This window comes from Solanum dulcamara, chromosome 8, assembly GCF_947179165.1.
Source record: "Solanum dulcamara chromosome 8, daSolDulc1.2, whole genome shotgun sequence".
NCBI lineage: Eukaryota > Viridiplantae > Streptophyta > Magnoliopsida > Solanales > Solanaceae > Solanum > Solanum dulcamara.
Window position 1 is genome coordinate 74,341,252 of NC_077244.1, and position 15,886 is coordinate 74,357,137.

A 15,886-nucleotide genomic window follows, 5' to 3' on the forward strand; every position below is an offset into this window, starting at 1 on the left:
TTTTAATTTCTGGAGTGTTTGATTGGATAATTTAAAATTATTTTATTTTTAAAATAAGTTCAAAAAAATAATTAAGTCTGTTTGACTTAACTTATGTAAAACATTTTATAAGCCTAAAAAATAAGTTTGGGTAACCCAACTTATTTTTTTGGGGGGGTTTATAAGCTACTTTCAGCTTATAAGCTATTTTAGATAAGCTAAGCCAAATATGTTCTAAATATATTTATGGCATAATATTTTTTCAGTTTATTTTTATTAAATTATTATTTTTAAAATATTTTTTTATTCTTATTTTGTTATTTAACATATTGAGAAAAAATATTATTTTTATATTTTACTATTAGTATTAATTATTTACTTTCCAAATTATTCTTCTAGACATAATATTAAACGTCAATTAATAGGATAATGTGGTAAAATAATCATGACAATTATTATTATCTTAATGAGTATGTCAAGTTCAAATATGACAAGTAAAAGTGAAGAAAAAAATAGTTAATATTAATTTATAAATTTTAAATATAATTAATTAATTTTCTTATTCTACTCTTAACAAATAACTATTTTATAGGGTAAATAGTTCATTTGAGTTGTCAGCTTTGAGGCCCAACTTTCGCTGCTTTCCTGCTTTATGCTTATCTAGTATGCTTCTTTCTTGCTGGGTAGCTAGTTCAGGTGCGATTTTCTATAGGCTCGCTCCCTCTTTTTCCAAGAATTCATCCACTTCGCTAATCGGTTGTAAGCTGAGACTTATGTCGCAAATAAATAGATAGACTTGTTCATTGGTCTACGATCCGCTGCAACTTGTCTCCAAGCATCAGGCAATACTTAAGTTGATGTTCAAGAAATATTCACTTCTTGATACAATATTTGATATTTTAATTTTTTTAAAAATATTTAAAATTTATGATATATTCGAAATAGTTTTTTAAGAAAACATGTATTTCTTTTTGGTAGGTATGATGATTTAAAATAGATTAATGGACTTTTGAATTTAAAGACTATGTATTAGATCTGTCTTGAAGATACCTGATTTTATTCAAGGTAAATTTTATATGTCTACAAAATCTTATATGTATATCTTAATATTTAGATTTACCAAATCAAATTCTAATCTTAATTAAAATAAAATAGACCTAAATATGAATTTTACAAACCTTTTAAATTACAGCTTAAAATATTTATTTATATTCAACTTCAACTCAAATATTATTGTAGTGCCTCCTAAATTTAAATTTTTAAAAAACATCGTCATCTCTAATATTTATCTAATTATATAGGAGGGGTAAGTGAACTAAAGCCACATGTTGAGAAATTAGAAAGCTTTGTGATCTCAGTTTGATTCATCACGCCAAAAAAGAAAAAAAGGAAAAAAAATAAAGGAGAAAGAAAGTAGAAAATAAATATAAATAAATAATACATAATCAAAGGGAAAGTTCAAAGTCTTCCTCGCTTTTCCTTTCTGTGGTTACCTCTCAAAAACCCAAATTCTTCTCATTAGTTTTTTCTCTGATCATCCTTATTAGTTGAAGCTTCTTTGAGGTAAATCTTTTGTTTTGTTAATTCGTTCAATTTTATTTAATGGGTGTTTGAAATTTAGCTTCTTTTTACTAATTGGAGTACTGGGCTGTTGTTTTCTTTTCATTTTCCCCTTTTCTTGGTTCAGATTATTGAATTTGCGTTTCGCTGATGTGGGTTACCTTTTCTTGAAGGGATAATTAAATGAAGAATTTGAAATTTGATATATGTTGTTTTAATATTAAAGATGACGTTAGATTGTCGTGATATTTGGTGGGGTGGGGGAGGGTTCTTCTCAGTACTGGTGATGAGTTTGAGATGTTATTCTATAAAGTTTGTATGATAAAAATGGAATCTTGGGGCTTTTCTGTGAGCGGTTTTTCGAAGTGTATTCATCAGTAATGAATTTTTAATCCAAGACCAGAATGTTGGAAATCGATACATGTTAGACGAAAAAGAAACTTAACTCGGGTGAGACATTGTATTGTCTCTATGTAGACTTTGATTTTCGCCTGCAATGAAGTAGTCATATTACCAGTGTAAGTAAAAGCAGGTAAGGTTAATCAGTTGCTGTTAAGGGTTTTCTTGGGTTTTTTCTAACTTCGCGTATGGTATTAGAAGTCAGAATGCTTGTTGTTTTATTGGTTGCTTTATTAAAATAGAGTAATGTCCTAAAAGGTTTGATCTTTGACAGATGGAGGAGGGCAAGATGTCTGAGGATATTTTGACTTCGGCTGCGGCATTTGTGGAAGGTGGAATTCAGGATGCCTGCGATGATTCTTGCAGCATATGCCTTGAAGAATTTTCTGATAGTGATCCTTCTACAGTATGTATTCTTCACATTTATCTCGTATTACCATGGACCGAATGTGCTTCAGCGTGGAGTATTATTAAATCTTTCAATTTGCAGGTGACAGGCTGCAAGCATGAGTTCCATCTCCAATGTATTCTAGAATGGTGAGTTAAACGGTTCGCTATTAATTAGATATCTCATGTCTAAACTGTTCTTTCACTCATCTTTGTGATGCATAATACCTTTTTATGACTTCCCCAAAAGATGGCATTTTTTGCGGACTTTGCCTCTAGTGGGAACACATATGCTAGATAGGGCTTTTGGAGTTTCTCTCTGTATCTGATATATTACTCTGTTGCCCAACTTTTGGATTCCATGTTTTTCTTGGAGGATTATGTGCTCCTATTGAACAGTTTGCTTGAAGATTTAAGAGAAAGGTGGTGATTTTTATTTCAGCATTGTGATTCTTTCTGATAAGTAACACAACCATGTATAACTAGTGCTTGATGTTGCTCAGTGATTGTGACTGTAGTCAATGTGGAATGTAGTCGTAATTGATGAATCAGAAAAAGGTGTGACATCCGTAGTTTCTGCCATGATTTTTGGTGTTTCATCTCATATGATCTTTTTCACCAACTGTCCAGACAGCCGGATGTGGGGGGGGGGGGGGTTGTTCTTACTGTTGGTTCCTTGTGTGTCTGTGTGGAATAATAAAAAAGTGAACAACATGATGAAAAGTCATTTCTTGAAACACCAAATATGTCCTATCACCATTACTCCAACTGAATCCATTTGGAAGTTTATATGCAAGTTGGGTCAATTGATTGAATCTTGATTATATCTGCTATTTTGATATTAAAATTAGATAAAGATAAAATTGGAGCATTTGATTTCTTACTTTTTATTTTTGGAACGAAGTTGTGTTCCTTAGAAATTTTCATGGAAGATAATCATTTGAAAGGTTATGAGCTTTGGATGTTGATTGTATATGCTGCAAACTGTGTCAAAAAGGCTTCCATAGAGCTTTATTTCACAGCGAATATCCTGATAATTTTGAATGTATATGTTGTAGGTATCAGAGAAGCTCCCAGTGCCCCATGTGTTGGCAGCCTCTCAGCTTGAAAGACCCTAACAGGTTCTATTTTATTCTCAAATCAGCCACTTGTTTATCACTCCACGATCTTCCTTAGTCCTCCTTCAAGGCTTATTGATAAATGTGCTCCTCTTACAGCCAGGAATTGTTGGATGCAGTAGAGCACGAGAGGAACATCAGGATGAATCCTCCTAGAAACACCACAATCTTTCACCATCCAACATTAGGAGATTTTGAATTGCAGCATGTTAGCATTTTTGAAGTCAACACAATTTTTTCTTGTTATAAGCTTTTTGTGGTCCATTTTGTGACAAAATCTTGTGGCACGTTTCTTTCATAGTTACCAGTAAGCGCAACTGACTCTGAGCTTGAAGAGCGTATCATTCAGCACTTAGCTGCTGCTGCTGCCATGGGAAGGGCACGCCACATTGCTAGAAGGGAAGGTCAGCGAGGTAGGTCATCAGCTCAAGGTCGTCCCCAATTTCTGGTGTTTTCAACTCATCCAAATGCTCCTCCTGCTGCTGCTGTTGCTGCTGTTACTGCTTCATCTTCTAACCAGAGGAGTGGGGGTGAATCCACTCCTGAAGTCTCCGTTTCTGGTCAGGATTCTCCAGTTATTGCTGTTGGAGAAGGTTCGGGACAACTACCTACTCAACCTTCTTCTTTTCAAGCTGATGAGGTTTCTGCCTCTGGGTCAGGATCAAATGCTGCTGTTAATCAACTTGGGATTTCGTCAAACAATAGGTAATTTTGTTTGTCAAGCTTGTCCAGAGTTTTGATGGCTTCTTCTTCTATTTTTTCGTACATGAGTTACATATTATAGTCATGGAACTGGATCCTCCAAAATGGAATGAGTTCGCAATTACTACCACAAGAAACCTGCCACCCTGACCCTTATGAGGTGGGGGCACAATAAAAAGGCCTTCTCATGTATTTTGCCCTTTTTTGATGGCTATCTTACGCCTCTTAATTCCCAATCATCATGAATGAAGAGTGGTGAGCAAGACTCAATATATCACAAATGTTCAATTTTAAGAAAAAGGGAAGAAGGGAAAAGTAAAGGAAAAAATGAGTCCAATCTATTCTCTTATTTGTGCTTATTGCTGAGTTACGGTATTGTAGGAGGAATCCTTCTCAATCTTCTCCTAACAATCAAGACAGAGCTGGACCATCAGATTTTCAGTCTTTTTCAGAATCTATGAAGTCTCGACTTAGTGCAATGTCAATGAGGTACCTGGAAACTCTAATATCATCTTTTATAATTCTTCAAGTAACTTCTTAAACATCAGAAAATTTGTATTGTTTGTAAGCCCTATTTACTTGCTTTGATTGTTGTTTTCCAGATGCAAAGAATCTTTAACCAAGAGTTCAAGGGGTTGGAAGGAGAGATTTTTCTCTCGCAACAGTTCAACATCAGACAATGTTCCCGAATCTAGGAGTGAAGTGAGTGAAGCTGTTGCCACTGTATCACACATGATGGACCATCTGGAAACTACAGATAGCAGAACCAGTTCTGCTGAATCAAATACACTGGAGGGTACTTTACCTGTCAGACAGGCTGAGCAGCATATACCTGAGACTGATGATACTCATTCTTTAAATGAGGATAATAGGAAATCCAGTGCTGCAAGCTCTGGTTCAAACTAAGTTTTATATGAGTCGAAACATTTTCTCTTAAAGGTAACTTGTCTTCTTCTAAGTGTTACAATTCAATTTTGTTTCTCCACCCTACTCCAAATCCTATCAAGAAAAAAAGAAACAGAAAACAGAAACCCAAAACTAACCAAAGTGGGAGGAGTACAGTAAGAGAAAATGGAAGTTATTTTTCATGGATATCACATGCGGATGGCTTTTGTAGTCTCCAATGAGTTTGGCACTTAGCAACTAGTGATTTGATGATAGCAACTGCTCATTTTATATTAAATGCATACTGATTAGTGACACTGACACAGAAAACCCTTTGTTGTGTTGAAGCAAGTTGCTATAGCACTATACCATTGAGCACATGACTGCCCTAAATGTTATTTGGCTTTTGTGGCTTTCTGGCATATCCACATGGCTAGAAAATATCTCTGTTATGAGATGTATGTTTTGGTCAGTATCCATAGAAAGAAACCATTGCTATTTTTGAGGATAAATTCTATCCTTATCTTTGTATATTTTAGATGCACCAACATAACTTGTAATTTTTGGTATAGTGGAAGTGCGGTGGGAGGCTTGGAACACATGCTAGAGTTTTTTTTTTTTTGATAACCGTGGTGTCCCAACCATCTTGTATACACCTCGACTAATTCTACGGAGTACCTGGTACCTTCTACTAGCACAAGCACCGGTAACACTATCAACCAAGGCTTCGACAGAGGGAAGAAATCACTTGGGTGTGTTTGGTACGAAGGAAAATGTTTTCCTAGAAAATGTTTTCTTGAAAAACAAGTTGGTTTCTAACTTATTTTCTCATATTTGGTTGGTGAGTAACAAGTATTTTATGAAAATATTTTTTAGAAAATATCTTTTATTTTTGGCTAGAGATGACTAGAGAGTAGAAAATATTTTTAGAAAAATAATTTCTGACATGAAAATCAACCCTAGTAATTGACTCGGGATCCGATTCCGACCCTTGATTTGGGACCCAACTCGACTTTGAACCCAAGATTTGACTTCCAAATTTAGACTCGATCACGACTTTCGAACCGAAATCCGACTACACCCGACTCCAAACCTAATTTTCAAATAATTTGATTTTTTTAAAAAATAATTTTTTAATTTTTTTTGGGAGTGGGGCGGGGGTGAGGGGGGCTGGCACAGGGGTCGGGGTTAGGAGTGGGGTGAAAAAATGAAATTTTCAAAATTTGAAACATTTTCAAAAATAAATTTTAATTTTTTTGTGTGTATGGAGGGGGGCCGGGGATTGGTGGGGTGGGGTTGGGGGACTGGTAGGGGGTGGAATAAAAAAATGAAATTTTCAAAATTTAAAATATTTTTAAAAACAAATTTAATTTTTTTTGTGTGTGTGGAGGGGGGGGGACTGGTGGGGTGGGGTGGGGGGATGGTAGGGGGTGGGATAGAAAAATAAATTTCTTAAAATTTGAAATATTTTTCAAAAATAAATTTTTAATTTTTTTGTGGGGCGAGGGGGGGGGGGGGAGGGCCGGTGAGAGTTGGAGTGGAGGATGGAAGGCGGGAGGGGGGTAAAAAAAATGAAAATTTTAAATTTTGAAATATTTTTCAAAAAAAATTAAGTTTATAATTTTTTTGGGAGGTAGAGTGGTCGGGGTAAGGATGGGGTAAAAAAAATGAAAATGTGAAATATTTTTCAAAAATAAACTCTTAATTTTTTTTAAAAAAGATTTTTTTAAAAAAAGATTTTTTTTTGGGGGGGGGAGGGGTTCGTGGTAGGGGTGGGGTAAGAAGACAACATTGTAATTTGAGGTTGGAGGAGAGTTTTGGAAAATGTTTTCCTTAGTTTTTGGAAGGAAGTCATTTTCCTCAAATTTGAGCAAAATAAGTTGATTTGGGAACATTTTCCAAAACATTTAAGCCAACCAAACATGAGAAAATTGGAAAACATTTTCTGACCAAACACACTTAGTGTTTTATCTATGCTGGGATTTACACCTGAGAATTCATGGTTTTCATCCCTTTGACCACTAGGCCACACTCTTGGGTATACATGCTAGAGTTCTGGACTCCTTCATATGTTAAATCCTACAATTTCCCAATTAATTTTGTAACATGTTATTACCTTCTTGATGTTATATAGATTAATAAAAAAAACCTTGACAGGACTATCAATGGGTAGTATATATAAAGAAGTCAAAGGGTGCCTTTTCTTCCGCTTCCACTACATTGTTTAGTTGGCACGGCAGGAAGGAGAAAACCAAGAACCCAAAGAAGGGACCTTTCAATATTTTGTAAAGATCTCAGGCAGCATTTATAAAACTTGATAGTAATCTTAAGAACAGTCATATTTTTCTGAGAGATTACATAGAATCTTGAAAAATTCCATGAAATATTAAAAAGCTAATCCTGACTCCATTTTTGGCACCTAGAAATTTTATCAGGTGTGTTTTGATAATTTCCCAAGATAACAAAGATGTGATCTTTCAGACCTTGCCTGCAATGATGGAATTTTTTTTGAATCTGAGAGACAAACATCCACGAAGATGGATTAAGCAAAATATTAGGACATAAGAAAACTCAAAACCCGTTTTGAATCTCCAGCTCAGTATTCTTGCAAGATACCTATCAAAAAAAAGATTAAGGTAAGATGCATATGTTAACATATCCCCACTTTGTGGGACTACACCGGGTATGCTGTTCTTGTTGTTGTATGCATACGTTAACATATCAGGGTGCGATGTTAACATATCCCCACTTTGTGAGACTACACTGGGTATGTTGTTCTTGTTGTTGTATGCATATATTGACATATCAGGGTGCGAGATGAGTAGACTGAATGTTGTACTTCTGGTAAATGCATGAGAATAGAGTAGCTGTCATTAACAATAAATTATTTGAGGCAAAATTCATGGAGAAGCTTTGGTGAGAAGACTCTATTACTGTAGATGGACACACTGTCTATGTAGATTCTGTGATCAAAACGTGCAGCAGAAAAAATTGCGCCTTAAGCAAAAAGGGAAGCTACTCCATCTTCTGTAAGCTTTGATATAAAAGTCTATATGGAAAGATCAAAATTACTAATGAGAAACTTCCAAAACATGGATTATTATTCTGTTCCTGTGCCCCTCTATGAACTCTCAGCACCTTTTTTGTGGAAGCCTCTTCAAAAAAGCCCTTCTGCCTTTTATGAGTATGATTATTTGCTTTGTATCTTGCTATTTTGCTGTCATATTTTTCTTGCAATCCTTCTTCAAAAACATTTTTTTGAGCCGAGGGTCTATCTGAAACAACCTCACTATCTCACAAAGGTAGGGGTAAGGTTTGCATACAACCTACCCACCCAGACCCCGTTGTGGGACTACACTGGGTTTGTTGTTGTTTTTCTTGCCTTTATGAGTATGGCCTAGAATGGGTTGTCCAGTTGGATGTTCATTTATTCCTGTTAAAAGCCATTAAAACTGCCTGTAGATGATAAATTAGTAGGGTATCCAATGATGTGATCAGTTTTCTCCAGCAGCAGAGCATTCTCTTTTCTTTACTTTTTTAAATGGCAGAGGGTGGTTAGAAATTTGAGCTTATATATTATGAATATGGTAAATTTTAAAACCCAAATAAAAAGGCAGGGCAGGAAGGGTGATAGAAACTGAAGTTTTATATTGGATAAAAGCAATAGAAAATACAAAGAGAGACAAGTATCTCGTATCTCTTAGAACAATCTTCTGCATTTAAAAGATATATTACCACACACTACGCATTACTGGATCTATTAATATATAATAGATAACTATAACTACTTCATAACTACTTAGGATAAAGACATATATCTTCTAGTAACCATAAAGAACTGCCATAACTCCTACTAACAATAAGAAACTGCTCAATCCCCCCATGTGTGAAACCTTCAGGAATTTGAGAAGATGCAAATCATTATCTTCTCCTATCTTTCTTCGCTTCTTCCTCTTTGAATAAGTATGGAAGAAATGTGCCTTATCAGTACACCCCTCCTGGAAAGACGACTAGTCCTCAAGGCGACTATTAGGAAATTGTGCAGCTAACAGAGACTTTTGGTCATATGACTGCAGTGTTCTGGCCAATTTTGCACACGCGCTGCTCGTTTTGCAAATTTCTGCCTATACTCGAACACTGATCCAGTCTGTTGGATGCCACACAGATGTTCATCTAGATTTTGAAACTCAGCGGGTCCGTAATTTTCTTGCAACACTTTCACCAACTCATCCCAGTAATAAATGGTTCTTTCACTGTTGATCCAAGCAAAAAGATCCAATGCATCTCCTTCCGTACTTATTCAAGGAGGAAGAAGCGAAGAAAGATAGAAGAAGATAATGATTTGCATCTTCTTCCAAAGACATTGAAGCCACATCAACCTTGCAATCATCAGTTGTTTGATAATATTGGAAATACTTCTCTGCTTTCAGAATCCAACCTCGAGGATCTTCTCCCTCATACTTCGAAAATTCCATCTTTGTGTGCGAACGCCGATAAGTTTCTTGATGCCTCCCAAGTGCTATCAACCTCACCCTCTTCTAGTAAAATTTTAGAGTTTCCATGCTGATTTTGGCTGTTTTGTGCTTTTAAAGCAGCCACATCAGTAGCCAATGCGTCTAAGGCTCCCAATCTTGCTGCTATAGTGGTCAATTGCTTGCCGATCTGATCAGGAGTAGACATGATAGGTTCGCTGTGGGAAGCGTTGGTTCGTGTGTTAACCATGGCAGATCTTACTGCTCTGATACCAATGATAAAAACTGAAGTTTTATACTGGATAAAAGCAATAGAAAATACAAAGAGAGACAAGTATCTCGCATCTCTTAGAACAATAAAAAATACAAAGAGAGACAAGTATCTCGTATCTCTTGGAACAATCTTCTGCATATAAAAGATATCTTACAACACCCTACACATTACTGGATCTATTATTATATAATAGATAACTATAACTACTTCATAACTACTTAGGATAAAGACAAATAACTTCTAGTAACCATAAAGAACTGCCATAACTCCTAATAACAGTAAGAAATTGCTCAATCCCCCATGTGAAACCTTTAGGAATTTGAGAAGATGCAAATCATTATCTTCTCCTATCTTTCTTCGCTTCTTCCTCCTTGAATAAGTATGGAAGATATGTGCATTATCAAAGGGTTTCATAATGAGTTGCTTGGTTGCAAATTTGCATGTTTGATACGTATGATTGCTATCTCTAGAACTTCAGTTTATGATACTTTGCTTTTCAACCTGATATGTAGTGACAGTCTTCTGTTTCTGATGGCTGAATTTAGCTATCTTCCCGTTGCCCTGTCCCCCTTTAAACAACCCTAGTGTTCTCTGCCTTTATGTCTATGCTGTGTCTGAAATTTGTGTTTCTACCGACATCCTTTCAGAATTTCACTTGTCTGCTCCTATGATGAATTCCTTTGGAAGTTCATACTTTCGTAGTGAATTGCTGTGACCAGATAGTTCATGGATAAGCTGATAAGGCACTGATAAAATTTCATGGTTTCCAAAGCTTGGTTAGTTTCACCATCATGAAGAACTTGTCAAACATTTCCATCTAGACAGATTTTATTCTGACCAATATCAAGTCCTATTAGAAGTGGCCTTACAAATACCATAGATGGAGATTTAGATGTCTTTCCGTGATGTCCTTTTAGTACCATATGGTACAAACCAAATTCCTCTAATAGCAGAAGGAAGGTGCCTTTCTTCTTTAAGGAAAGTGTCTTTCTTCTTCTTCCTCTTTATCTCTCTCTTGGGTGTTTGGAAGGACTGCATCTAGGACCAAAATTATCTGCAAATTTCGTGCAGTTCCATATATTCTAAAGATAATTTCTGGTTATATTTCTTTTTTGATAAACGACACTCTCTGTTTATTACAATGATTTGTATTTCTGCAGGTGGATACTCTTGCCATCATCAATGATATATGGTGTGCATCTTATTGGATATGTGGTGAAACACTAAACCGTCGAAGTGCAACACTGAATGTTAAGATAAAGAGGGATGGATGTCATCATTTTGTCCAAACCGTGTATATTTATGATAATATGGATGTAAATTGACCCATTCTGGGTAGTAGTACTGATGAATACAACTTTTCTCTTTAATCTTGCATGAAACTCTCCTTTGTAATCTTCATAGACATGGTTGGACAGTTACTTGACCAAGGTTTTCTTGGTATCCAGTAGCACCACATGTTCAATTTTAACAGACGTCAATTTTGAGTAAACGTTGAATGTGTATATTGTTTAGTCATTTTCCAGGTGCCTTCTATAATTTTTAGTTGTATGATTTATGATCGAACAAGGAGTCTTCCTAGCATTATAGGCACTAGAACTTTATCTTATCAATGCTTTATAATGGTTTCATCCTTTCTCTTGCTCTGTTTTTATTCAGAGTTGTGTATTGACTTGCAAGTGGTCACACACACATAAAAAAGAAAAAAAAAAAAGAAGCTGAGACGAATGACTATCTAGTGGTGTTGACTCTCTTCTTTTTTCTTTGTTATTTTGAAGATGCGAGATGTATATGTGCTCCTATGTTTTTCTAAAACAGTCCATTGAGTTTGACTTGACTCATCATCGATGCTTTCAATGGTCTATATTTTAGGACGCAGTATGTTAATATTCCAATCAAGGTAGCTCTTGTTGTACATGGAGTAGTTATTGAATATGGCTATGTTGTGTTTTGAATCACCCAAAAAGCTTATTGATTTGAATGATACAATCACATTTGTTTGGACAAAGAGGAAGGTTGTGTCACCTGCGCCACATATTTTTCCATTGGTCGATTCTCGAGGTCACCTCTTGAAAAAGAAAAAAGATCCTCAGGACCCGTAGTTAATGTTCCAATCAAGGCATGGTCTTATTTGTCTCTCACAAAAGCAAAAACAACAAACCGGGTATGTCTTAGTAAATAACAATAGTTTTGGTCTGTACCAAAGGATTGTGGTTGCAACGCAGCTACCAAAAGAAAAAAATATCTTGAGAGAAATGAGTCCCTATTTTTTTTTCCTCCATCAACAACTGAAGTTTTCAACAGAATGCCAGAGCCCAATTTGCATTACAGAGTTGCTACTAATAAGTACATGGAAACAACATGGAGGTGCAGGCTCGGAAGCAGAGTGCTGCAGCACATAGCTAGACCAGCACAATGACTAGGCTACTCGAATTTCTTTATTAGAGAAAGGTCTGTTAGCATTTTCTCAATTGCTTCCTCGTCAAGTGCACGCCCTCTATTCTGCAAACACACGGAAATGATGTCATTTAGCCCGAGTTTATGAAAAGAGTAATAGGATGATTAGACAAAATTGGGAAAACAATTTTCTTTTTGAAGATTCTAACTGTCAGCACATTTTCTAAAGGCTTCCTTTAGCCTTATGGTCAAATAGTACGATCACACACTGATGAACAAGCAGCTTTGATTAGGTTGATGTTATGCCTTGAACAAATTGAGACAACAGATAATACACAGTGAAAAGACGAGGCTCAATTCTATACACCTCCAAAGTATTCTATTTGTTGGCAAAATCACAGATCAGAACTTCAGAACCAGCCACGAGATTAAACTCTGGAACGTTAGATCCCTCGAAGGACCAAGTAAGACAATGAGAAGTTCCCTAACAACTGCAGAAATTGTTTTAAGAAGCTCATTTAAAGCACTTCTTTTGTCGGGTTTCTTCTGTTTTCTATCGGATGAAATACTACAGAGAAGCACCATATATTAGCAGGCATCATTTCAGCTGAACCTGAAAGCTAGAGAAAGAAATACACCAAGGCAACCATATGCAAAAGTATTGTTTTTTCTTTAATAAGGGTCTCTATGCAAAAATGTTTAAAGCATGAAATCCAAATTTGTAGTGATCTGAGTAAATGCAAACTCATGGCTTCATAATACTTAAAGTCCTTGTCATGATCCTTTTTCCTTAAATTTCACATATCTCATTTCAAATGCTGATTGATAAATTTTTAACAAGTTGCTAACCCAAAACGACACATCACGTTGACTCAACAAACTAACTGGCTGAAATAAACATGAAGACAAATTTGAATCAGCTGGTCATTATTTCCAACTCATCATCTGTCATGCTTGGTCATGTTGACTGAGTCAAAATAATGATCCAGGACATTTCCTAGATCAGAAATAAAATGGGGAACAAAATAAGCAAGCAGTGGTTGTGGAGGGTCAGTAAGGTTGAATATCGCGCATGAGTACCTTGATGGATGGGACCATGGCAATACCTTCCTCAACGGTTTCGGGACAAAGATTACCAAGAACGCAGAGCTGCACAATATTCAAACTTATAAACTGCAATCCCATGAAGATATTAACAGTTGTCAAGTATGACGTACATAAAAAAATTAGGACAGATACTTACCTCGAATTCAGCAAGTGGATACCTACTAAGGATTCTGAATTAAGGTTAAGGTCTACATTATATAAAAGGACTAGTCTTTGTAAATGCATAAATGTCAAAAAGAGATACTGAAGTTTTTCAATATAAGCCACAGGTAGGAGGATACTCTCGAGCTTGTCTAACAGCATCAGGGTTCTTGTACCGACTGAAACGCTTCACATATTGCAGTGACTTCTCAAATACCCTAGAAGACAAAGGTAATCAATAAACCAAACTTGAGAACGTGATGGCTAAGCACATGTTATCTCTTCAAAATAACATTTTAGATGTTGAAAGAGTAAAACCAGATCAGTTGAGCATAGTTTTCCTTGAGAATATTTCTTTGCATTTTGCCTATATATGAACATGAAAATTTCAAAAAGTGGTTGGCATGAGTTAAAAAGTTGATATGGAGGATTGAGGAAGACAACAACTTATTACAGACACATCATAATAAAATACCAATTATTTTGTACAGGTAATCCAGCTTGTATTTAAAAGAATCCACTGAAAAAATGACTCTGAGAATTTAATGACATACAGGAGCATCTAGAATTATATACATACTGTGAAATCTGATTGGTTGGATCATCAGACATCTGCTGGAGCTGCTCATACTTGTGTTCAAGAATCAATGCGACTTCACAATTCATTAGACATTTGGCCTTCAAAAACTCTGAAACCAAAGTAACAAAAAAAGTCATTGAACTTCATCCAGAGATATGCTGTTTGTATGCATATGAACAGGAAAATGACTACAGACTTTGCACAAACTTCCACCATGAGTAATAGAGATAGGCTGCAGGATGACAAGGGAGGGGGATCCAATGTTCTTCTCAATGATTGGGTATCGAAGGGTGGGGCACACACTTAACCACTTCCCTCCAGCTTGGGTGACTGAATATGTGATGGGAGAAATTACCTTTTAGTTTATAACTTTAGGCTTTAGTATGGACTTCACATATAGGCAAAAGTTAGCAGAGTATCTTCATGTTAGTTCTATTTCTTTCTATCCACATGGTCCACGTAACTGCTTAAGAGCGACTTCCCAAGCTCTCCTCCTCACCCCTCTTATGCTTTCAGCGACTGATTAATTTCTTCAGATAATTTGTCCTTGCCAAGAAAAGGCCAAAAAGATTACGCACAGCTTCCATTCATCACCACCTCGCAGTGGGCGAGAATTTCGACACCCTCTCCCATCTCTTCACACAAAAGCACCAGCTGACAAACATTCCTCTTCATTTCCTATAATTTTGATCCGTAAATATGGCACTCGAAGCAGCTGTCACATTAGAAAAATTGACCTCCTTTAGAGCCATACTGCCCAATACTGTCTGGGTAGGAAATCTCTCTGTTTCCCTACATGAAAATTTATTATAGAAAGTCTAGCCGATCCACCTATCCTCCTCCCAATTTGTAAATTAATCCTAAATTTCATATCTCAAGGAGAATGATGAATGCAGCACCACTAATCTAATCCCTCTCCACTTCATGCCTCAGCAATAGTCTCTATTGAATAAAGCCCTGAACAATCCATCGACAAACTTATATGGACGGCTGAAAACAATTCTTAAGTAACTTAACCAAAGAAAAAATGCTTTTAAGAAGTTCAAAAGGATATGGATGCTAAATAGTTAAGTTAGACATAGAGTAAAGCTAGCAATTTGAAGTGACTATAAATGATCACCATGTATGAACAAAAAAAAGTATTTTTCTTGTTCTACATAAAAAAGCAAAATATAATATCAAGTCTCTTCTCATAAACATTAAATCAATAAAAAGAACCATATAGTAACCTTAGCCAGTTAACTAATTTATCCTGCATTAAAAGACCCTAGAAGCAATCCCAACAAAGTGGGAAAAAAAAAAACCCAATTCAGATACAGTACTATACAATCCATTATAGGAAGAAAGAAAAACAAAAACTTGGATACCCCTTTGCATTTATGGTTAAAAAGGAAAGAAAAAAACCTATTGTAATGGGTAAATTGAAAAAAAAAAAGAGAGAGAGAAGATTTTTAAGTATTAAACTCAATTTCCAGAAAGTTAAGCAATTCATATAACAATGATACTGATTTATAAAGAGTAATGTTATTTACCATCACCAATTTTGAGCTCAGCGGCGTTTTCTTCTTCTTCCCCGGACATCTTTGAGACCTTCCTTGTACTAGAAAATTTGCCAGCCTACTATATAAAGGCAAAATTCGACAATTTGGTATTTAGGTTTATGTCCTCGAAATTTGTTATAATTATCGTTATGCCCGGAAGAAATTTTTGTCACTTCTTTTGAATTCAAAAGGGACCATACACAATCAATAAGATTATAATGTATATTTGATGAGATAATTAACCAAACACTCCAAATCTCATATAAAAAACTCCATGATGAAGCAACTCAATAAAATAAATTTGCACACATAATATTATAATTAGTAAAATGTATAAATAATAT

At 35.6% G+C, this 15,886-nt stretch overlaps 2 protein-coding genes across 3 annotated transcripts; one reads left to right on the forward strand and one right to left on the reverse strand.

The window, feature by feature from the left end:
• The first annotated feature begins 1,416 nt into the window (after positions 1 to 1,416).
• On the forward strand, positions 1,417 to 11,281 carry LOC129898769 (E3 ubiquitin-protein ligase RHF2A-like). The gene is made up of 9 exons (XM_055973437.1): positions 1,417 to 1,542; positions 2,213 to 2,344; positions 2,429 to 2,475; positions 3,384 to 3,446; positions 3,543 to 3,651; positions 3,745 to 4,148; positions 4,527 to 4,634; positions 4,748 to 5,084; positions 10,937 to 11,281. The coding sequence occupies exons 2-8, from the start codon at positions 2,213 to 2,215 to the stop codon at positions 5,049 to 5,051; spliced, it is 1,167 nt and encodes a 388-aa protein (XP_055829412.1). The 5' UTR covers positions 1,417 to 1,542; the 3' UTR covers positions 5,052 to 5,084; positions 10,937 to 11,281.
• A 646-nt stretch (positions 11,282 to 11,927) lies between these two features.
• LOC129898770 (DNA-directed RNA polymerase II subunit 4) lies at positions 11,928 to 15,638 on the reverse strand. 2 transcript variants are annotated; one of them, XM_055973439.1, is made up of 6 exons: positions 15,534 to 15,638; positions 14,002 to 14,110; positions 13,562 to 13,639; positions 13,417 to 13,450; positions 13,254 to 13,322; positions 11,928 to 12,273 (listed from the first exon to the last, which is right to left on the reverse strand). In XM_055973439.1, the coding sequence occupies exons 1-6, from the start codon at positions 15,580 to 15,582 to the stop codon at positions 12,259 to 12,261; spliced, it is 354 nt and encodes a 117-aa protein (XP_055829414.1). In that variant the 5' UTR covers positions 15,583 to 15,638; the 3' UTR covers positions 11,928 to 12,258. The 2 variants fall into 2 exon arrangements, with proteins under 2 accessions (XP_055829414.1, XP_055829413.1); XM_055973438.1 differs by having other exon boundaries at positions 11,928 to 12,278.
• Between the last annotated feature and the right edge of the window lie 248 nt (positions 15,639 to 15,886).

What these genes read in the sequence shown, in the direction of transcription:
- LOC129898769 (XM_055973437.1), top strand. Translation starts at nt 2,213, where the DNA reads ATGGAGGAGGGCAAGATGTCTGAGGATATTTTGACTTCGGCTGCGGCA. An exon ending in GGGATTTCGTCAAACAATAG is followed by an intron (nt 4,149 to 4,526) that starts GTAATTTTGTTT and finishes ACGGTATTGTAG; the next exon opens with GAGGAATCCTTCTCAATCTT. An exon ending in CTTAGTGCAATGTCAATGAG is followed by an intron (nt 4,635 to 4,747) that starts GTACCTGGAAAC and finishes GTTGTTTTCCAG; the next exon opens with ATGCAAAGAATCTTTAACCA.
- LOC129898770 (XM_055973438.1), bottom strand. Translation starts at nt 15,582, where the DNA reads ATGTCCGGGGAAGAAGAAGAAAACGCCGCTGAGCTCAAAATTGGTGAT. An exon ending in TGAGCTCAAAATTGGTGATG is followed by an intron (nt 14,111 to 15,533) that starts GTAAATAACATT and finishes CTTTGGTTTCAG; the next exon opens with AGTTTTTGAAGGCCAAATGT. An exon ending in CCAACCAATCAGATTTCACA is followed by an intron (nt 13,640 to 14,001) that starts GTATGTATATAA and finishes TTTGTCTTCTAG; the next exon opens with GGTATTTGAGAAGTCACTGC.